The sequence below is a fragment of the Curcuma longa genome, chromosome 13, assembly GCF_044706935.1.
Source record: "Curcuma longa cultivar G26 ecotype Majalengka, Jawa Barat chromosome 13, ITB_CL_G26_1.1, whole genome shotgun sequence".
Taxonomy (NCBI): Eukaryota; Viridiplantae; Streptophyta; class Magnoliopsida; order Zingiberales; family Zingiberaceae; genus Curcuma; species Curcuma longa.
In genome coordinates, this window is record NC_133873.1 from 4,241,552 (window position 1) to 4,265,683 (window position 24,132).

Consider the following 24,132-nt stretch of genomic DNA (forward strand, 5'->3'; position numbering starts at 1 on the left):
TTTTACACTGAATAGTTTTCTTAAACCACAAAAAAAGGTACAAATGTTATGACATAAAGGCGGTTATCATTCATCCATCTAAAAAAAATTAGACAAATCAATCAACCAATTTTCTAAGGCACATATTAATTCTATGAAATTTCCATACGAAGTATATATTTTTTAAAAATTATATACAACTTTTAAAAGTTATTAAAATAGATCATTTTGATTATTTTAAGATAATTATAGTAGGATATTTTGACATATTTTTTATATATATTATAAGTTTACATTTGTTTCTTCCAAAAAAACTATATGATAAATCATACATTTTTTGCATTATTTATTATGCATTTTTTCCAAGCTTTTTGTTAAACCTTACTACCTGTTGATAGAGAGTGCATTTATAAAATAAATTTAATATTCAATTTGATAAGAATTTATTTATGTTTTTATACAATCAATTAAATAAATAAATTTAAATAATTTATAAATTAAATGAATGTATATATATATATATATATGTTTAATTCGTTTATTCATCGATTAAAATTTTAAAACATTAAAATAAATAAATAAATTTATATTATCAAATTCAATAACTAATCAAATAAATTTAAAATATAAAAATTTTAAATAATTAAATAAACTTAATCAAAATTTGATAATATCTAAATAAATCAAATTTAAGTTCAACTTAAATCAAATTTAAACCCTTAAAAAAATCAAATTTAAATAATATTTGAACGATTTAATTCATTTTATTAAATTTAAATAATATTTGAACGATTTAATTCGTTTTAAATTTAGCTCGATTATGTGCATCATCAAATTTCACTTGCCCGACTAAACCCACGACCTAAGCCACCCTCGCGCGTCGGATCTGGGTGCATTGTCTTAGGCGTTCCTAGTTAGAAAGAAATGACGCACTTTTCCCCTATCACAAGGATGGTACACAAACGAGTATAAAAAATCGTAAATCTAATTACATTTGATCGTGCCATGTTCCCGGGGAGTGTGTGCTGCTTTGCTGCATCAATCTTTGGGGGGTTTTGGCTGACGAAGACTGCGAGGAGATCGCCAGATGGAGGATCTCTCCTCGGATCCCCGTAGGCGGAGAGACGTCGACAAACTCCTCAGTCGCCCCGGCAACCTAGTCGGTCAGGACTTCGAACCGAGCCCCACCGTGAGTATCGTTATCCCACAATCTGTATCGAATTATGCTTTTTGTGGTTTGGTGTGACTGTTTTGTGGGTTGAATTCCGTAGCTGAGGGAGGGCATCGGAGATATTGTAAGGGTGCTCGTGGTTGGGGCCGGCGGCTTGGGCTGCGAGCTGCTCAAGGACTTGGCCTTGTCTGGGTTCAAGAACATCGACGTCATTGACATGGACACCATTGAGGTCTCCAATCTCAGCCGCTAGTTCCTCTTCAGGTCTTGTATTTAGAATGTATAGCAGTTGCGGATGTTTCTGTACCATGTCCAGCAATTGTTTGGTGTTTTGTACAAATTCTATCAGTATTCATTTGTTTACATTTTGAAAATTTTTCGTTATTGCAAACATGTTGTTTGTGTTTGATTTAACTTCGTAATTTAGTTTTTTTATTTACATTCCAAATTCTTTTTCTGAAAAATTCTACTCTGGTAGTTTGGACGCACAGAATATGTGAATATGCAAGCATATTGATGCAAGTGTTGCATTGATGTTGAAAAGTGTTCCTGTTTGAGACATGGTAGGATGAGCCACCGGTGAGCTGTGTTTGTCTCCAATGATCTGGTGGGGAAGGAGCTGTTTGAATTCTTACAAAACTTGATGAGAGTTAGAATGGAGGCTAAGACGGACTTTAGCTCAGCCATTCCGATGCTTAAGTAAGATCGTTTGGATGACAAACCAAGACGGACCTTGACTCAATCACTCTGACGCTCAAGCAAGATCTCTTGTATGACAGAGAGGAGGAGAAGAACAGTAGTTGAAAGATGAGTGATTGGAGAATGTTTTGATGCACATACCTCTCCCAATAAGGATGGACTTCCTTTTATACCTTGCCCATGCATAAGAAGGGGTGTTCACATCTTCCAACAGAAATGGTTATACTGCTCACGTCTTTTGAGAGAAACGACTATGTTACCCATGTTCTCTGAGAAGAATAGTACGGTAAGTCACATAGGATGTAGGTCCCAACCAAGAGTGATCGAGTCGAAGGAGTCTGATGAATTGAGTCGGAGAGGTCGAGTGACCAAGCTGTTTGAGATGAAGAGGTTGGTAGGCCCGAGTAGAGCTGGTTGAGCTGAGAAGGTTGGCAGGTCAGACTACTCAGGAAGTCGAGAGGTCAACTTTTGTTGGGAAGACTTTTTAGGAGAGGTAGGCTTTGTTGGGAAGACTACTGGAAAGGTAGGCCTCGGGAGATGTGCCTGTATTGGGAAGACTTAAGTATTGTTGAGAAGACTCTTCGGGAGAGGTAAGTCTTGTTGGAAAGACTCCTCAGAGGTGCCTTTATTAGGAAGACTCCTCGGCAGAGGTGCCTTTATTAGGAAGACTCCTCGGGAGGTAGGCGGCCGAGTTGAGGTGGCTGGCATGACTGAATTGACTCAGTTTGGCCAATCAGTATTGACACACCATGGGGGATCTATGTTGATCGAGTTTGGATCTTGCCATTCGGACCCTCTACTGACTAAGTCAAGGGACTACCATGTGAACCGTTACTTTACCTCTACATTAGAAAGATTGAATTGTTTGCTCCAAAGGAATGTTAATTCCTCGTTTGCATGATTATGCAAGTAAGCTAACTGTAAATAACTCATGTTCCAGTAAGAAACATGATCTTAGTGTGCAAGTAGTGCTAAAAGATGGACATAGGGCTTTCTTAGCAAGCTTACTTAGTTCCTCTACATTTCTGTAAACCCAAATTTTGTTCTGTAATCATAGTTCTTAAGAAACAGGATCTTGTTGTGCAAGTAGTGCTAAAAGATGAACATAGAGCATTAAGTGGTCTTAGCAAGTTTACTTAGTTCTTCTTTATTTCTAAAAAGCCAAATTTTGTTCTGTAATTATAGTTTAAGAACTCATATATTACCTATCTAATGTTTGCTCTATGTTATAAACTGTTTTGCCTGAAGCAAAGCAAAACCTGAACAATTTCTGCACATGCCAGATACTCTCATAACAATCCAAATTTATTGAATACTACCTATATCACTTTGTCTTGGCCTTTACTCATTGAGTGTCAAGACAAAGAACCTCTGGCTAGGCTAGATTTTGGTGGCCACGGGAAAAAAAGGTGATTGTAGAGATGTGAATTTAAGGGTGGAGGTATATCAACCATTTGGTTCTGTTCCACTCTCAAATTTTCTTACTGTTATGGTGAGATTGGTCTTGAAAGAAACTAGCTTGTTTCTTTAGCTTGCTATTTTCTCCCCAAATGTAACATATGCAAAATCTCTCTTTCTAAAGCATTCTCTACTTTGTAAAGAAAATATCCAACTTGATCATTAGTGAGATGCTTTTAAGGGGTTATAACTTTCATGATATTATACCCTTGAAGATCTAATTCGTGACCTCTCTAAACCATTTGAGCTATTTTGCGACACGATTGGGTAGGTATAGGTGACACGTTGAGCCAAGGACACCCAATTGCCTTTTTTAGCAAGAAATTCAATGAGACTCGACAATGTTAGCCCACTATGACATGACAGATTTTCGCGTTATTATTTAGGCCCTTTGACATTGGTGCTATTAGTTATTGTCCTATGAGTTCATCGTCCATTTAGTCCTTAGCCATTAAGTTTATTCAGTCTCAGAAGAAGTTAAGTGCCAAACATGTTGCTAGGTTGGTTGAGTTCCTTTATTTTTTGAAACATTGTTATGGAACGGACAACAAGCTAGTAGTTGCACTAAGTAGTATTCTTGACACACTACATTCCAAGAACACAACTATAGTAGGATTCAATCATCTCAAAGGCGATTATGTCACTTGTCCTCATTTGGGGACAATTACTATAGTAGGATTCAATCGTCTCAAGGGCGATTATGTTATTTGCCTTAATGTTGGGACATTTTTTTTTAAGGATGTTCAAAATGAGAACCCATGATTTGTTAAATTTTGTGATTAGAGACCCTTACCAATTTAAGGACACACGTTTATGCATTCTTAGAACTTCACTCAAAGAGGAAATACACAACGATGGTCTAGTTCGACACTTTGGAAAAGGAAACACCATTGTCATTGTGTTAAATCAGTTTTATTGGTCCTCACTGGGACGAGATTTTACACAAACCATATCATAATGTTGCACATCAAATAATTAATACAACTATGTAAACACAAGGTTGTACGCGCCATTACTTGTACCTTACGAGCCTTGGAAAGACAATAACATGGGTTTTGTCCACAACTTAATTGTTTAGTAGTGATAAATGGATTTTCAAAAATGACACTTTTCATGCCATGCAATAAAACAAACAATGTATCTTAAATAACCAAGTTGTTATTTAGGAAAATTGTGTGATTGCATGGGTTATCCATAGTGTCAAATATGAGTGAAAAATTTGTTAGCTATTTTTGAAAAATTCTATAGAAATTATTTGTGTCCTAACTTAAGTTTTATTATCCACAATATGATATCTCTCATATTATTTGACTCCTGCTCTCTCATATATGATAATTGTCTTATCAAATTGAGCATATGGTGGACTCCCAGATTATGATATCTCTATATAGAAACACCATTGGAAAGGATGCTTAAATCATGCTTATCCATAATATAATGGAATCAACTTGAAAATATTCGAGATTGGTGCGTCTACAACAAATTGAGATTTGATTTGTGTTGTTTGTTACATTGGAGTCAATTATTGTTTTCTATTTTCATAATAAATAAGGAATAATTATAATTTCAATGAATTATAGTCTGTATTCCTTATTTTGCGCTTATAGAAGAAGTCAAGAGTCTTATAATTTGTTATCTTTGAGTTAATATAATTTTTAATTTATCTTTCTCTGTTTGAAAGTTTATCTGGGTAAGGTTTATGCCATTGTTCATCCATTATGCTACAAGTGCTTTGGGGAGATTATCAGTGCAACAGTGTTCATAAATTGTAGGATTTGACTATGTTGCCTTGAGGATCTTTTCATGTGTTGTGTTTAGCAAACACTTGACTTTGATACCAAATTGATATAACACAAGAACACTTCAATACTAAATTAATACAATATCAAAATCAAATCTTTAAAACACACAAAAGTCTAGATGAAATTAATGAACCAAAGAATAAAAAGGAAATATCACACAGTGAGTATAAAAAAAAATCAATCGAAAGCTAAAAAATACATGGAGACAAAAACACTTTTATACACTAAATGCCAACCAAATGAGAAAAATATTTCTAATTATGAAATATAATAATCTTAATATAATGGTACAAATCAAAAGAATTCCTGTCAAACTAAAATATAATTACAAATTCTTACCAAATTTAAAGATACTAAACTTTCAACTTCTAAAATGGGACAATTACTAAAAGAAATTATAAATTCAAAGTTTAAATTGATATCTTTTTCTAGTTCGCATCTCTCTTTCTAATTCAGTTATAAAAAGGATGGCAGGCATTTCTCCATGTAGGGTCTTTAGTTATTACAAACTGTAGACACCATTTATATCTTCTAACTACTCTATTCTGTGTTTTTCAGATACAATGGTCTGGATGGAACACATATAAAAGTAACTGATTTTGTTAGAGACACAGATTGCCTTGTTTGTGGGTCTGGAACTCTCCTTGAACTTGACACTTCCACTACTCTTTCACAGGTTAATTAACCTTTTATGGGCTCTCCTTCTGTTGAGACTTGCACTATTGATTTTTAGTATTTTTTTTATCTTTTGATTTTGTGCTATGAGCCTCTATGAGGATACCTTCTGATTATTTGAGATTTATTCTTATTTGAGAAACGTAGAGAAAAGAGGAAATACTAAAGGGAAGGTTGCGACTAATATCTTTTTGAGAAACTTATGCCCTTAATTATGTAGAGTAAAAGTTCATATGAGTGTGAATAAGAAAAGGACAAGTTAGCTTTGGCCCTTCTGGCCTGCCTGGAGGAAGAAAATGCAATGTCTAGTTGCATTGGTAGGGAGGAATTGCTAAGCATTTGAATTTGACTGACCAGACCTGCTGATAAAGAAAGCCAAGATTGATTTGAAAGGTGAAACCCTCTATTGACGTCCAATTAGTACCCCTCAAAGGTAATCTCACTCAAGGGTACCTTTCACTCAGGTTTCTGTTCCAGTTGAAAGCAAGCAGTTATTAATGGGTTACGTTTTGAAGCAAGTCCTATTGTTAGATATTCTATTGCCAGTGATTGCTAATTCTACGGGTTGAAAGCAAGCACTTGCTACTAGGATACCTTTAGCAGTGCTTCTGTTTTCCAAGCCATTGAGGTGCCATTTGATGAAACTGGTGACTTTAGTGCCAAGGTTGGTCAGTGTGCAGAAATAAAACAGTAGGGTGACACTCAGTCAGAACCAACAGTGTGAGCCACTCTCTCTTGTAAGTCAACCATGGATTGATGAGAAGAGCATGTTCCTCTTTTTCATGTATAAAGCCGAAGGGTTAGTGCTTGAGTCCGGTTTGAAGAGTGAAAGTAGCCATTCAAGGGTTGAGTCCTAAGTTAAAGAATACCTCACAACTATAATGAGGTACTCAAAATGCTGTAACTTACAAAGCAACCCATCTCTTGAGAAGGTGAGGGTAATCCACTTTCTTTCACATGAACTAGACTTGCTTTTAGAATATCCCCTTCTGCGTTTACGGGCAAAGATCACACTGTCCAAACTCTGACTAAAGGTGTCAAAGCAGGCATCAAAGTTGGCTTTCCGTACCTTCATTTGACTTATTGGCTACAGTCTATTGCTGCCTTTTTTTTAATCTTGTAAGTGTATTTCCACATTAGGATGCTTGGCCGGAAGAGAAAGAAATATGGTCAAAATCCTTTATTTGGAACCTTGCTAAATTCACCTTCATGAAACCCAGCCATACCAAGTACAAGCATGCTTGGATCACTGTGTTATCCTAAGCTTGGTTCCTGTGGTTAGGCAAACATAATTTTTCTGTAAACATTGCTGGTTTCCTGCACTTCAAGCTTTCACAAATGATCTCCCACCTGGTAACCGCTGCCTTTCATTAAAAAACTAAGTGATTTGCAGTCATTACAAATGAAGAATCCTTGCCCAAGCATAGAATGCATTCACAGCTACCTAGATAAACTCCTTTTCTTGCTAGAAGGGCCTTAGTGTTCACTTTATTAAGCAAGATTAGCCAAGCAGTTACCTTGACTTATGTTGGGGCAAACGATCTCCAAATTAGGCCTTTGAACTGACCACTACATTCTGAATTTATCAGAAACGGATAGCATGACCATTAAAAGAATCTTAAACCATATGCATGTTACTTTTTACAGTATATGGAAATTCTCATCATGTAAATATCTTTAGAATTCCTTGATCAAAGACTTTAGACAGGACAAGCAAAGTATTACCCTCAGTGGATCCACAATCATTCCCACTTACCATGTTCATTTTCCCCATAACTAGATACTACTAAGCTCATATTTAAAACTAATGCATCAGAGAAATCTGTTGGTGTATATGTATCTTTCACAAAAGGAAGAAAAAGGTCCGGGGTGCCTTTCTGCATATTTTTTCTGTAGCACCATAAATGACCCAGTTTTTGAAAAGAAAATGTTGTATAACATGCTTACGCTATTTTAGTTGTGATAGTGTTTTTTTTTCCTGTCTCTCTTCTGCCTAACTGCTGCTTGTGTGTGTGTTTATGTATATTCCATAGTTCATCGAACTTGTTGGTGAACATCCGAAGCTTCTTGTGTCAAAAGCCAGTGTCACGTACAGGGGTAAAAAATCTTTACATGCAGTCTCCCCCTATACTGGAAGAAATGACACGAGCCAATCTCCAGCGCCTCATGTTCGACCTCATGGATAAAGTTCCCAAGGACACTGTCCATGTTAGTGGTATGTCTGTGAAAAATGACAAAAAAGCATCGTGCCTGAGGAAACTCCGTGTTGCCTTTAAAGGGGTTACTGATGAGGCCTCAAGCCACTGAGAGCTCATAAACTATCTCGGCTGTAAATTCTACCTTTGCATTTCTTTCCAGCTTCCTACAACATACTCTGTTATGTGGAATTATGAAACCCAAGGATTCTTCTGAACGAGTGGCCAAATCACACAACTATTGAATCATCGTTCCTTTTTTTATTTGAAGAGCTGAAAGTGAAATCTATTTAAGTGTAATTTTCAGTCATTTCTTTTTTGTGGTTCAGATAAATAGACTTAAATTATCATCTTTAAATTTGGATATGTTTCTTGTATGAATTGAACAGAGTAGGCTACTACTGTATAAACAACACCACATGAACTTTGCGTCAAGATTTCATCATTCACCCCAGATTGGATCTCTGATGGTGTAACTCTTTGCATCCAGTCTTTCTTTGAAGATGTATATCAGATTGTGGTTGTACTAGTATTTTTTTTTCTAATTTATCACAACAGAAGTATATATGTACATGAAAATTTTACACAGGATTAAGTGGAACGAGTCATGATGGAATAGCAAGTTACTCAGATTTGAACAAAGAGTGCTAATAGCAAAAGATGGCGACTTTCATTAACCTTCAACAATTAGTTTCCATCACATGAAAGTCGAAGTCACTCAGACACAAGTAGGCCTAGCCGTGGTCCCATTATTCTTATCAGGCCAGCCATATGTGAACTGCAAATGACAGCGCTAGCAAAAAGATAAGGTATGCAACAACGGAATTTAATCGGTCCCAGCACCATGCAAGGTACAGAGGCCTAAAAGCAGTGATTCATGAATTTTAATTTATTTTTTTAAGCAAAGAAATAACAAAAATTAAGGTTTTATGGTGTAGCAGCTCTGCTGTCTAGTGTCTTCCTATGGCAAAAGGTCATATGCTGATCACAATCATCTGTTGATGCAGTAGCTGTGTTGTCTTCATGCTTGATAGCGCCGTGTACCTGCTGTAGCATCCACTCAATTCTCTACACAACTTATCCAGATCACAGGGGTTAACAAACTAAAGCATCCTTTAACAGAGATAGGGATTGGACAGTTTGGTGCAGTTGTTTGATTGTTGCTACTAGTAATAGGTGGTTGAACAACTTCTTGTGTGACCTTTGGTCAAGTTGCATACTGAGAAATGCACAAGCATGTCATTGGAAAAGAACCATTCCAATTGTTTGGGGGAACTTCTCATACCCACTCTCTGTTATCTTAGTCAAATTCTTACCAAAAGAAATATAAATGAGAACTGGGTTAGTAGGACTAGATCACTTTAATTCGACTAGTTTTCGTTGTCGCGGAGCGCGGAAGACAAGCCAGAGTCAAAGAACTAGTTAGCCTACTCTCTGGGTTCAAGAAAACTGCAAGACTTGATTTTGGCTTTTTGTAGTGCAGTTGCTTTCTTTGCTGCCTAAGTACACGCATCTGCAAGATTTCTAAGATTTAGTCAATCTCTTACGACAAGAATTGTTGTGAAACATGAATGATTCCAATCTTGAGGAATTGAAGTGGTCTCCATTCTAGTCCAAAATTTGAGGAATATAATTGAAATTAGTGTAAGAAACTCTACATCACTCACTCGCTAACCTCCAATTTATCGGATTGGGTCAGCAGCCAAAACCATCGGTTTAGAAAGATACCAAAGCTTTACGGTTGTCGACGTGGATGGATGGAAGTCTTTTCTACTGTGCTTCGAAACCACAGTGCTGGTCACATTCAATGGCAGGCGAGGCGATTGAAGTTCCAAAGCTTATCTATTCCTGAACTTCGAATCTTTGTGGGCTAGGCTACATTTGAAACTCTAGTCTCGAGCAACACTTTCTAATCCGTTCACTGTGTTTCTTTCTCAAAACTCACAAATTTGCAGAACAGCAACGTGCGAACACTGTCGAAGGGAGAAGGACACATCCCTTCGGCCGCCCCCAGTTAGGAGCTGCAGGAGGACTTTTGGCGATAATGCTGAAAGGTCCAGAATCTTATGATTGTGTTCCTTTTTAGTTTTTTTAGTCTCTTATTTTTCAAATTAAACATTTGTCTCTTCGGAGACATCCGATAAATTTAAACATTTGTCGTTATGGACTCAGGTATCATTTAGATTATTATTTATCGTGTTGATATGATACGAGGATTTTGAATTTAATCTTCTAGGGCATAGTTGAGTTGGTTGCGATATAACAGAGTTGTAAAAGAGGATAAGGGTTCGAATCTCGACGATGCCGAGATAATACCCTTCTCCGTTGTGGCCAACTACAATTTCTTGATTTACCTCCTTATAGATGATCGTAGGACCGACTATGTAGGGCCATTGAAATGACAGATTCTACTTTTAATGAAGAAAATCCTGAACTTAATAAATCTAAAGTTATTTATTAAAATTATATAATTATCTTATGGGCACAAATAAAAAGGATATCTCAATTTTTTTAATCATGCATCTTTTTTATTTGTTTCATGACAAAAGATATTCCACCTCACCAACAACTCATATATAATTTCTCAAATATCTTACAATACATTGTTTGCATTGTTATCTCCCATCTAAATCTTGAACAGTTATGATTTTCTAGTTAATGCATATATGTAGCAACTATAATACGGATTTAATCTTATTCGCAACTATGAAATCATAACTATTGTACATGTTATAACAACTACTATTTCATAGTTGCTATCACGCACCTGATTGATTCAAGATTTAAACAAGAGATAATAAAAAAAAAATGTAGATAGTTAGATAATTATACATGAGTTATTGATGGATGGAACGTCTTTTTGATTAAAAAAAATCAAAAAGGAACCACTCTTAATGATTATTTTTTTATTTTCACCCTTATTTTATATATTACTGTATTGACATACTACCTATGAGAGTAGGGTGTCAAAACTGTCAACTTAATCAGGCTAGTGTTGAGGGTTTTTGGGTTTGGGTTGGGATTTTTAGATTGAATTAAATTTGGGTCGAGTTCGGGTTGATCCAAATTTAAAGTTTACAAGATTTTTTTAGAAGTTAAATCAAATTTTATTTTAAAAATTAAGATATTTTATGTAATATTAGTATGACAATGATAAAATATTGAAGGTTAGGGTTGAGGGTTTTCGAATTCAGGTCGGAGTTCGGATTGAGGTTTTTAGATTGATTAAATTCGGGTTGATCCAGATTTAAAATTTACTAATTTTTTTAGAGGTCAAATTAAATTTTATTTTAAAAATTAAAATATTTTATATAATATTAGTATGAGAATGATAAAATATTGAAATAAAATGATTAATTATCAAGAAAACTAGTAAAAAAAAGTTTTTTTTATGGATTATTTGAGTTGGTCAAATTATACTAGAGATTTAAATTCAAATTTAAAATTTCAAATTGAATTCAAGTTCAAATCGAATTTGAATTGAAAATTTTTAATAATATTTTATTTTAATTCGATCCAAATCGGACTTTTTGCGAAAAGACAAAGTCGTCAAAGTTTGCTCTCAAAGTCCCCAATACCTCGATCAAGTAGATTCGAATCAATGTGCGAAAAAAGAATACTCTAATCACTTACTTAATTGTAGACCCACCATTCTCCTTCCTTCCCATGAGCCTTGAAATCCTTTTAGACCTCAAAGGGGATTGGCCAACCTACATGGGGTCCCAAATTCCCCCCTACCCACATGCCTCTCCCGCTTGCCTTTGTCTATTAAAGTCCATGGCCAACCCAACGAACAGGAAAGAACAGCAACGAAGAGTCAAACCAACTCACCCTACAAATTAAGATAGCAAAGCAGGGAGTGGTGTTGGATCCCTCAAATCTCCTCCTCCTCCTCCTCCTCCAAGTGAAAGAATTCCAGCACTAGTCGTGGAGTATGGCTTTGGAGGTAGAAGATGAAGCCTTTTTTGCAGATCTAAGCAAGCAAATTGCCATGCTGATCATGGATGATGAGGAAGAATTCCCAACTCAGTGCCCTCCTCTTCCAGTTCAGGTATATATTACTCCTGCAAATTTCCTCCTCTCACTGAATTTTTCTTTTTCCCCTTTAGAGGAGGAGGACGAATTATTCTGCCATGAATCCATTTCTTCTCCTCTTGTTTCCTGATCATCATGTTACAAGCCTCTTCACTAAATCATCTGCTTTATTTCCTCAAGAAAAGTTGCTCTGTTGGAGCAATCCATTGTTATAGGACCACCAAGGTCCGATTGTGAAGTACAAGCCATAAAGTTCTCGATCATCCTCTTACATCAAAACTAATTACAGTTAGAATTGCAGAATCTATTAATTGTTTGATGTTTAATATATGTAGGAGATTGCTTACGTGCCCCAGATGATAATGTTGATGCCACCATACACAAGTGAGATGGTCCAGAGAAGGGAGAGAAAAGGAACTGGAGTCTTCATCCCCAAGTCTACTGCTCCAAGAAAGAAGAACAAGTCAAGGAGACCCACCACATCATCAATGGAAAATAATAACAGCAGCAGTAACTCACAGAGGCAGCAACAAAAACCTCCCATTTATCCAAACTATAACTGCAGCAAGCAATTCAAGTAGTGTTCTGAAGAGGCACATCTAGACAGTCTGTTAATTGTTGCTTCAAGTGTGCATGATTGTGTATGTATATAAAAAAGACAAACTCAATATGGCTGTGAATTATATTAGTGATTTTCTTGTGAGGAGGGCTAAAGAATAAGGTCAGGGCCTCTTCAGTGAATTGTATAATAATTGCTCTGATTGATGCACTGGCCAGTCAGGTAGGTAGGACTGGAGCAAAATTGTATAAATGTAATTATTGGTGAATTAATGAATGAATTAATAAGATTGGTTTGGTGAAGGCTTAAAAGAGTTGATTATGGTTTATTCTCTTGCACTCAAAGCACTTTGTCCACATTTATCCTAACTACATGAATTATTCTTTAATTTATTCAAACAATATCAATTCTATATGAGTGAAATAAATATTATTATTATTATTATTATATGGATTTTTTATTAAATTTTGGTTATGCATATCTTTTGAGATATTGATAAGAATGGTATTGAGTATTGGTCAGAAAGATAGAGTTTATGTTTAATGCCATGTCATGCCAAAAGAGAGGCTAATTTCAGCATCTAATGAGTGGGCCCAGAATCTAACAAGATGCACATGCATGGCACACCATCGATGTCGGGGATCTGTACTGCTCCCATGTTATGGAATCTTATGGAAAGCAAAGTGATCAGAATGTATAGATACTGCATATTTATCCACATCGTGATCGACATGACATTTTCTTCTTCGTCGTAGTTAACTGTAGTTTTTCGATTTATCTCTTTATAGATGATTGTGGAGCTAACCGTATAAGATTGCTGGGATAATGAATTCTACTTTTTTACTGAAGAGGACATGACACTCTGAGGATAAATAGACTTCTAATTCTAATAAGGACAATTCTAAAGATCCACTTTTTGAGTATGTATAAATTATATTTTAAATTTATTTGATAGATGAATTAATAAGAAAGTCGTCTATCTCTGAGATTAATCAGATTAATCCGAAACATCTAAATTATAAATAAATAAAATAAAAAGAAGGAGAGGGCATGCATCATCCAATAATATCATCCACATCATGTGAAGAACTGGAATGTGCTTATCTGCTACTTGTGGTGATTGGCAACTGCTCCATTGATTGGTGGGACAACACAATTAAAGTTTATTTTATCGTTCTTCTCAAGAAAAAATGACAAAAATGGAAATGTTAGTTTTTTTCACCTCTAAAAATTTATGTTCTTGCAGTTTACTTAGTCTTAAATTTCTAATTGATTTTGAATATAACAAGTTAAAATAAAAAATGAATCAATTTGTTGGAATATTGTTTCTTTGGAAATAGTAAGTTAATGTGCTTCATTTTGTTACTGTTATTTTCTAGGAATTATTTCCTTAATCAATTAATCATGATCACATTGCAGAATTAATTGCTTAATCTTCCAAGTAACAGTAACATCTGAGTAGATTGGCTAGCAATTAATTGATGCTGTGTCAGTTTTTTTTAATTGGGCCATTGTTTGTTTTGTAGTTTATTAAATTTCTATAAGTGGCCTGAGAAGGGAGATATATTTAATGCACTATGGAAATTAGTGTATTGGAAGCAACATATTTAGTACACTCAAACGTTTAATCTAAAAACATTAAAATAACAGCAATGAAGGCTAAATCCAAGCACAAGAAACCAAATACCCATTTTCTTAATTTAATCCCTAAAATGCTTGTATGAAAACATAAGATGAAAATCCATTGCAAAGCTTGCAAATTTAGTGGCAAAAGTTTGCATTAAATCTGGAAGAGTTTAACTATTTACCAAGATCTGCTTCTGGTACACAATCTCAATAGGCAAACAAGTCCTTAATATATATACATCAACAATACAAACAAAGCCGAGGAGATCCATTGCTCCTGTTAGTGTATTCTTTTCATGCTCAAGCTTGACAATATCTTAGGAATTAACATGGTCAAAAATTAGAATTGTTTACAAATATACCAGACTCATCACTCTTCTGATTTGATCGAGACACCCTTGTAGAAACGGACACGTTCACGCAGTGCATCTCGTCGTGGCCTTGCCATCTTATTGTTTGGGTCCAAAAGAATCACCTCCTCGAATGCTTTTAAAGCAGCTCGCAATTCCTTTTTCTTTTCGTATGCATCACCAAGGTTGTTCCATGCAGTCACATAACCAGGTTGAAGCTTCACTGCTTTCTCAAACTGTGCAATACCTTTGTCGAGTTTGTCATCTCGGATGTAACACACTCCGAGAGCATTATACACCTAGGAGAATCGACACAATTTTCTTTAAAACAAAAAAAAGGAAAAATACAGCAACTGAAGGAAACTCATAAACTATATCCATTATTTTCTCCCTTTTTTTCCTCATTCAGACATTAGTAAACGAATATACTAAAGAATCTGATCGATACCTACATCTTATCATCATATGCAAATAGTGGGATCTTGTTAACTACGGTTGATGAATGTCATGCACAACTGAATAGTTGGATTTTTCTGAATATTTAATTGCACTGATCAAAATTTTGCAAATTGTATCATTGCATCATTCCTGCACCTATGGCAAATTCAAGTCTCTCTCTCATTGCAGTTGATAAATACTTTATACGGGATAATATTTGTATATTTGGTATATGCAAACTGACATACATGCTCCTGTTAGAACAACAGATAAAATAGAAATATGTTAATTATCAAATTTATCGTGTATGCATTACCTGAGCTAGATCTTGATCATCTCTGTCCCATTTCTCGATTGCTTGTAACAGATATTTGATAGCTGCTGGGTAGAATTTTCTTCTCAGCATCACAGCACCAAGCTCGAAGTACGCGGTTGCTGTTGCATCACCACTTCGGACTTGCTCCTATAGGGCATGTGATCAGTATTAAAAAAATAACCAGTGCTTGCCATGCTGAATGAGCTAAAAACAGAACAAAGTCCTACTATAAAAGCTAAAATCCTCATTAATTAACAAAAATTTATGAGGGCCAAATAGTTTAAATGAAAGATTTTCTTAAGTGGTACAATGTGCAGGTTTTCATATTAATTAATGAATTGAGGGGCACTGAGTTGAGCTTGCCTATCCGTTTAAGTTCAAAACTACGGCGAATTTTCAAGTCCTCATTAATTCAATAGCGCAGTAAAATCCAGTACACCACCATAAAGATTCTTAAGGATTCTTTGTGAGCAAGAATTGTATAATTTGTAATGAAAATTAACATTGTGTCTGCCTACTAGAAGTTGTGTAATAATCTCTTTCAATAGCTAAATATGTACAACTGTACAAGTTCATAGGTAAGAACTCCATTTTTTCTTCAACATATAGTTTCTCTTTTGTACATAAATTGAAAGAAGACAGTTTATGAGATACTTAAAATGCCATTAGCCAATATTTTCAAGTTAAAACTTAAATTAATGGAAATATTGAGATATATAAATCAGGATGCCATGCACCAAATTATCAGAAAGTTAGTGGCCACAATGTTGCAAAAAGCACGTGTCATTAAAAGTTTCTATTGTTATATATATGTGCTCTTCCATACAGAGCTGAGTTTCTTGTTTTCCATCATGGGGGCATTTTCAAATTTTATAAAAATATATAATTGGTAAAGTTGCTACCATGTGACCTTGATGTCAAAAGTTCGAATCGCGGAAACAACTTCTTACAAAGTGCAAGGTAAGACTGCGTACAATAGAATCGATGTGGTCCGACTCTTCTTCGGGATCCCACACTGGCAGAAGTTTGTGCAGTACCTTTTTTTATATAAAAATCCATAATTGGAACATCTTTATATATATATAATGTTACCTTTTTTATAATTAACATATTTACAATACATCTAGTTCAAGAATTATAAAAAATAAATAAATAAATTGCTTCTTACTTGTAATTCTTTTGCAGACAGGTCAAGCTCTCGACGGACAAGAACCTGACGGATGACAAAGAAAGATCCAGCTCCAAGAAGTCCTAATAGCACTAGCAAGTATGATAATTGAATCCCCAGTTCAAATAGTTCACCAATCTCATAAACCATGTTTATTTTTGTTCCTTCACTTGATTGTGCCACATCAGCACAACCCAACCATGATGTAGCTCCACATGAAATTGCACTAATCCACTTTAACAGACTAGTGTTACTTTCAACATGATCATTGAAAGAAATGCCTGTAAATAATTCTGCAAGAATGAGAAGAAAAAGGCCCATTAGGAATACATTATTGATGAAACAAAAATATATGAACATATATGTGAATGAATATTTCAAACTTGCTTCCCTTTATAGATGTGAAAAGCCATGCTATGTATCTGGCCACCATAATCTTTTCCACTTGGGAGTTTGATTATTCACCAACATATCCCTAGCTAGCTACAATTAGTTCTTAATACTCCCCCTGTTCAAATGTATTCTAAAATCCCAACTTGTTACAAATACATCAAATTCTAAGACCTCTTAGAGATCTAGTAAACAAATATGTTGTCTTATCATTAGAACTAAAAAATGAAATGGCAATAAGAATCAATCTATGTATGCTTCATCCTTTTATACTAGATTAGAGGCAATATGCATGACAGTGCACTTGTCATAATATAGTTTCATTGACTCTGTAGTTTCATTGTTCTTGTATCATGCCTCTATGCTTAAGCTGATCGCAATTCTCTATTGCTTATTCTTCCAAGATATCAATTTGCAACTCAAGAGAACACAATAGTGTGATGTAGGTCGTCTGTCAGTAGGAGAACCTAGTTACTCTACACAGAACTTTGCCAACAAAACCATTGGTGAAAGCCTAATGTTTAAATGAGATAAGATTTCTAGGAATAGGACTCATGGGACATGGTCTTTACATAGGAAGAAACATAGAAATAATGCAGTATGTTTGAAGACCAGTAGAAGACCCAAACCCTCCTCAAATACTTTTCCTTTTTTTTTCATATTTATATTTTTAAATTCTAATATTTTTAGCCAAGTTCTAATCTTTATTTTATTTCATTTTATTTTCTTTTTTTTTTTTTATTGATTTTCTCAGCTCAGTGAGCCAGCTTGAGTGCGACATGAGAAATTTGAGCTTGTGTTTGTGTTGTCTCATGATACATAGGTTTCATCTCATGTTGATCATGGTCAAAGAAAACTTGAGCCTATCTAGGCACAGGTTGTGCCTAGCCTGAGCATGACCCATTGATTATGAGCTCAATTTGGAATTAAAATTGTTGTTTTATCCTTATGAAAGCAACTGTCAAGCCCAAGTTCATAAATAAGTTTCAAGATAATTTTTTACCGCATGAATAAGCTTTGCTTGTTAGTAGCCTATGGAATATGTCAAACAAACTTAGGGTTCTTTACAAGCTTAGTTACCATGCACAAATAGTGAAAAGTTCACTTACAAGCTTGTCTACATATGCACTATAAAATTTATATATAGCAATGCTATTTGTATATGTGAAACACTTGTGCAATTTGCCCCAAATGTTGACATGATGATTTAATTCTATGATGAAACAAGCTTATAATGAGCCTATAAAATATAAATTACTAAGTATGACTACTTTTCAGGGGTCCAAACCACATTTACAAGATGGAGGTTTGTGCATTAAATGAACAGATAAGTGCTAGTGCTACTTTAATTACCATATTAAACAAACAAAAAGAACTTTTGCCAAGATGACCAATTATCAACATTTAGCTTGTTGGTCTTATGACCATATGATCTAGTCCAATTCCTAATAAATTCTACAAAGTTGAGTATTTTGTTAATTAATATAAATCCCATCCACTTTTTACCCAGGCTTCATTATTTTCTTACTTATTGTTCTTGTCTAGCATATCTTCCAATATGAAGCACACAATAAAATGGTCGAGCATTACTGAACATAATTCAAAAGCTATTACTGTCCCAATATCAATCTGTCAATTTAGCATCTGACAATATTTGTTTGGGAATTTAACATCCACCACATATGGATTAAAATTTTCCAAGTATACATAAATCATCACACAACAGCTCAAAAAGTAGGTTTAGTAGAATATAATGGACTTAAAAATATCCTCCATAACTCAAAAACGAGAAGTGACAATATCTAATAATAAATTGCATATAGGAAACATGATTCTGTAATAAAAAAGAAGCAAACATACCCTTTGCAGGCTTCAACATTATGGACCATCTAGTTGCCTTGGCATCAGGAATCTGTCTTCCTCCACATAGAAATAGATAATTGACATGAAGAGGTGAAGGAAAAAGATAACATCAGTTCATATCAGAAAATGGCATAAACTAATTGTTATGGTAATTATAGAGACAGGGAGCAGCAAGAACTCAACATCAAATCAGGATAAGCACACTGCAGAACTGATAGTACAATAGAAAAGATCCCTAGTTTTTGAGGAGATAAAAGGAACAACAATCACAGTTAGCCCATTTCTGAGATAAACTGCTAAATAAAATTACCTTCGAAATTTGGGGCTTTCATTAAAAATATAGCCTAAGAAAATTCTAAGAGGTGATGAAAGTTTCCTATAGAAAGTCCAGATAAGATTCAAGTTGACCTTGAAATAGTTCGTAGGCACTTAGCATAAAGAAGGCTAACCAATGTACTAAAACACAATCCTTCATGCAACTGTCTTGCCAAATCATCATCATCACACATTAACAACGAAAAGAAAAAAATAAACTTAACGAGAAGTTAATATGAAGGATGTATTACAGTAATGGTGAGGTTCATGCAAAAATAAAAGGGCAAAAATGAGAAAGTCATCCTTTGTTTTCAAAATCATAAAAGGGATCACCTTTATTTTGATAATTGCTAAGGGGGGCTTCCCATCACCTCTAAGATGCTATTATATATATTTTTATCCTAATTTAGTAAAGTACGTAGTTTAAATGAAATTATCCACTTCTGCTAGTTTGAGGTAAACATCATCACAACTCTTAATAAAAATGCATGTGAATGTTCACTTTTCAAACTTCATAATTCGTAAATGTATTTAGGAAAATTCTTGCCTTAATAAGTGAGAAATTTAATTGAATCTGCTCAATTTTGTTAACTTGAGAATTTCATCTATATCGTAATTGTCCTTAATCATTGAAGGTATGAATGCCCTCTTATAAAAGGTTTAAAGTTACATGACAAACTAGAATGTTTTTGCTTCAAATTAGTAAAAGTGATCAATTTCATTGAAAGTGTTCATTTTTCCATTACTCAGGGAAAAAGAGGTATAATGGACATGTCTGAGGTGATGAAACACCCCTTTGATAATAATTAAAATAGGCACGACCATTTGATGATTTTGAAAATAAGGGGCACCAATGCAATTTTTACCCCAAAAATAAACCAAGAGGGTGAGCCAACTACAAGTTGGAAACTCCAACCAGGAACCAGGCTTTAACACACAAGAAAATCCCTGACTCATGGATGGGTATGTACCAGAAAATGGTTCACAAGGGAATGCTTGTGTTTACCACATAAAACATTATTGAGCATATGGACAGGTAGTTGGTAAATCAATTGTTCTACGCATCATATAGGAAATGGTACAGAAGATAATACTACAGATGCATACTTTTGATTTGCATCACAATGAGGTGTCTAAAAGCGACACAACATCACAGTTGGTATATTAAAATCATAAATGTTATAAAAGTGAAACAACTTCATAACCAATTAAGTTCATAAAGTTGCAGATTTCTCATCTATAAAAAAAATACAACCATCAGTCCTTCGAAGTCTGAAAAGTGGAAAGAAGAGATGCTTGACCACCAACAAAGTGCTAATGTGAAGCTATACACTATTGGTGCAAACTCAAAGAAATAGCAACACATTTTTTGACATCATCTTTGATGGAGCCTATGTTTGACCAAGGTTGAGCCAAAGTCGACCATGTGACATAAGACTGACACCAACCTCATGGATTGACGACAGCTTTGGCCTCATGGGTGATGTTACTTCCGAGCTGATAAATCAAAGCCAAGGATGACCCAAACCTCATAGATACTGCCACATCATTCACATTAATGAATGTCTAAAACAATACAATCTATATTGGGACATACACCTCCTTCGAGTATTTATAAATACTATTTAGAAACCTAAAATATGCTACTATGGTCTCGCAAACTCATTGCTCTAAGCTAGTACATTATACTCTGACTTAGGTAATAAAATTATCAAATCAAACGCCCATTTTTCATGCCTCTTACCTTCTTCTGAAATGTTACAAGTTGGAGGACTATCCCGAGTCAACCTCTTACTCTGAGTTGACATCTTGCTCCTACGGCACCGAGTTGCTTGCTTGATTTGAGCATCCTCTTTTTCTCGAATCTCTAAGTTGACTTCTTGACAAAAGTAGACCTACATCTCAAGGCCATAAAATCGAAAATGGACTTCAAATTATCCAGCATTCCTCTTGGACAAGTAAGGTTCAATCTATTCTAGTGTAAACAAAACTTCCGACCGATCATATATCGCACTCTAGCATGCACCAAACCTTTCCACAACTGAAAGTATCAATTGATCCAACTATCATGGGATACTTTTTTGCTAGGTATACCTTCCAGTAAGAATCCAATATGCCCCAACGCTAAAAGATTGGATAGGGCAGAAATTGACCTGCAACTACCTCATACACATAATACAACTAAAGCATGGCATGTGTTGATGTGTAGTAAGCATTGTAACTTGGTAAGTGACCTTGAATGCCGTTATATGGGGAGATTTTTTCAAGGAGAGAAACTCTTAGTCCTTCCTCTATGTCTTGACTTCTAGCCACTTTAAACTCTCCTGACCCTCAAAATCAAACTCATCCATAAAACTCACTTTGTTCAGGAACATCTCCACCTTCTCACCTATAGGGAGCCATCTCCACCACTTAATTTCATGATTCACCTTCACTTCTTCAGCTGATAAGGCACCTCAACTAAAGTTTCACTTTTAGCTAGCCAAACCAAGGAATAGTTTCACCTCAACCAATCCATCTAAACTGCTCCCATTTCATTGGAACTGCTCTCACTTCACATGAATTACTCCCAGCCCATATGAAGCAGACTACAAACTTCCTTTGACCAAAGTGCTCTATCCAACCTTCTTCTGTGTCTCAAGTAAACACATCATCTGCATGTAATTTGACCATATCACCGCCTACTCGCTGTAATTCAGTGAAAGATTCTACAATACCTCTGTATTAAATAAACTCCGAAATGGTCAGACGGCCATATAATATATAGTAACTAGTTTACTAATGCAACCCAACAGCCACCAGTTTGCAGTATACTCTGCTCCTAAAAAAAAAGTAATTTTCACCACATTTCCTGCGACAGCAAACAGAAGTCCCTATAAATTACTAAAGAAACAACCACGAGGACCTTATCATTTGAATGAAGAAGTCGAAACCTCACCACGAGGGCGCGGCGCAAGCAATATAGCACAAATTAATCACAACCAGCGGAATCGAAATCAAGAAATGACCAATTCACATAATCATAAAAATCTTTCAATCCTTTCTTCCAAACCTTTTCTCTCTCCTTCAGTATGCAGCAGCAGCAGCGCATCCTCGATTTCCCTCCATGCGCGACCAGGCCCGTCCGACCGCGGAAGCCACCGGCGATGCCCTGAAGCAGCCAGGGGCGATAGTTCGGATTGAGGATTGCCGCCGCCGAGTTCGGAAGAGTTCCCATCGGTCGAGTGATGGAAGCCCTCCCCCGCGGCAAAAATCAGAGGAATAGGCGTGCACTGCCAGTGGAAGGTAGCAGGGAATGGCGATGGATAAGGTCTATTCCGCTTTCTCGAACCGGTTCACGAGTAACGCGCTGAACCGGCCGAGTTGGATTCCGGTTCATCTAATTGGCTCGGTAGTTCAGTTCAGCCTAACAAACAATTAACAATTAATGAAAATTAGAACGGGTCAGATGTGCCGGCCCGTGGCGGTGCAGGCCAAACCGTGACGGTCTGGGCTGGTACGGATTTAAAAATTCTCAAATCTTATGTAAAAGATGGAATTTGTCGTCTTAGCGATTCCATACGATCGGTCTCATAACTATTTATAAAGAGATAAATCAAAAAATTATAATTGATCACGACACAGAAAGATAAAAATTCTCAATCTAATTCAATTTAAAGACGAGTCGTGAGTTAGATAGTCAGCGATTAACTCAAGCTCATTATAAGTTGGTCCATCAGAATTTGCAATCCACATGGACCGATTTATTTAGGTTTGTTTTTAAATTCATTTAAATTATTTGATAGGACAGATTAATTGATGACCTCAATCTAAATCGTTCGGAAATAGATGAAAAAAATAGAGAAAATAATAATAAAATGCTAATCAGTCCTTTTTTATCATCCTAGTTTCTTAGGGGCAAAAAATGAATATTATCATTAATTTGTGGAAATGAATATTCACTTTCGAAATTATAATTGCCGAGAATTCACTAGCGGAGCGAGTTGAAGAGAGATGTTAATCTCAAATGAAAGAAAAATAATCGTATTAAAATTATTCACTTTTTTATTTGAGAATTTTTAACGCAAATTATAAGCATTCTTAATTGAGATTGAATATTTTTATTCGAAATTAAAATATGTTTTTAAAATAATAGAAGTGAATTATTTTTGATAAATCAGAGTAATAAAAAAGTATAATTAATTATTTTTTTATTATTTCCTTTTATTCCCTAATAAGGTGATGTTTCAATTGTTCTTGGTTCTCTATGTTCTGTCATTGCACTTTTTAAATCTAGACAAAGATATTTTTATTTTAAAAGAGCGCTCTACCCTTCAAATTCATTTTATAAAATAATATAACTATTTTCAAATATAATGTTTGATATTATTATCTTCTATCATACGTATTAAATCCTAAATTAATCAGGTGATTATATGAATATGATATGTTCGTGTTGTAGTAGTTACGAGACTGTAGCTATTATCGTAGTTATAGCAATTATGAAGTTGTAGCTACTATAATAGTTATAGCAACTACAGTTCATAGCTATTATAATGTGAATGTTATTGAATAAGATATGTATGCATTGTAACGATTATAAAATCATAACTGCTACAATATTATAATAATTATGGTTTCATATTTGCTACAACGTGAATTGTAATAGCTATGCAATCATAATTACTACAATGTGAATATTGTTGAACATATTAAATTCACATGCTCGATTAGGATTTAATACGTGTGTTAAGAGATAATAATATCCAATAATATACTTAAAAATAACTGTATATTTTTGCAAAGGGAGCCAATAAAATGAAGTACCTTTTGATAAAAATAGAAGAGGGGTATCATCTTGATAATTCAAAAAAAAAGAAAAAGAAAAAAAACACCTTCTTTTATTTTTGCCTTTCTTAATACATCCACAAAAGTAATTAGAATATGTTCAAATACCCTCTTCTATAAAGGTGGATCCACCACCCAGCAATCGCTCATACGATCATATGTAAGGAGATATTATTTTGACTTCATCGAGATTTGAATTCTTATCCTCGTACAATTCTACTCCATCATAATTAACTCAGTTATACCTCTAAAAGACTATGCTCAAA

General features: G+C 34.9%; 3 protein-coding genes across 4 annotated transcripts; 2 read left to right on the forward strand and 1 right to left on the reverse strand.

Moving 5' to 3' along the window:
• The first annotated feature begins 1,043 nt into the window (after positions 1-1,043).
• On the forward strand, positions 1,044-5,775 carry LOC141843837 (NEDD8-activating enzyme E1 catalytic subunit-like). The gene is made up of 3 exons (XM_074731858.1): positions 1,044-1,168; positions 1,251-1,382; positions 5,668-5,775. The coding sequence occupies exons 1-3, from the start codon at positions 1,067-1,069 to the stop codon at positions 5,704-5,706; spliced, it is 273 nt and encodes a 90-aa protein (XP_074587959.1). The 5' UTR covers positions 1,044-1,066; the 3' UTR covers positions 5,707-5,775.
• Positions 5,776-11,795: 6,020 nt separating this feature from the next.
• LOC141844372 (uncharacterized) lies at positions 11,796-12,875 on the forward strand. The gene is made up of 2 exons (XM_074732429.1): positions 11,796-12,030; positions 12,350-12,875. The coding sequence occupies exons 1-2, from the start codon at positions 11,914-11,916 to the stop codon at positions 12,593-12,595; spliced, it is 363 nt and encodes a 120-aa protein (XP_074588530.1). The 5' UTR covers positions 11,796-11,913; the 3' UTR covers positions 12,596-12,875.
• Positions 12,876-14,514: 1,639 nt separating this feature from the next.
• Positions 14,515-22,318, reverse strand: LOC141844500 (tetratricopeptide repeat domain-containing protein PYG7, chloroplastic). Of its 2 annotated transcripts, none has more exons than XM_074732534.1 (5): positions 22,092-22,318; positions 18,722-18,773; positions 16,472-16,764; positions 15,304-15,450; positions 14,515-14,848 (listed from the first exon to the last, which is right to left on the reverse strand). In XM_074732534.1, exons 1-5 carry the CDS (start codon positions 22,254-22,256, stop codon positions 14,570-14,572), a joined length of 936 nt encoding a protein of 311 aa, XP_074588635.1. In that variant the 5' UTR covers positions 22,257-22,318; the 3' UTR covers positions 14,515-14,569. The 2 variants fall into 2 exon arrangements, with proteins under 2 accessions (XP_074588635.1, XP_074588636.1); XM_074732535.1 differs by having other exon boundaries at positions 18,722-18,802; positions 22,088-22,318.
• Positions 22,319-24,132: the final 1,814 nt, after the last annotated feature.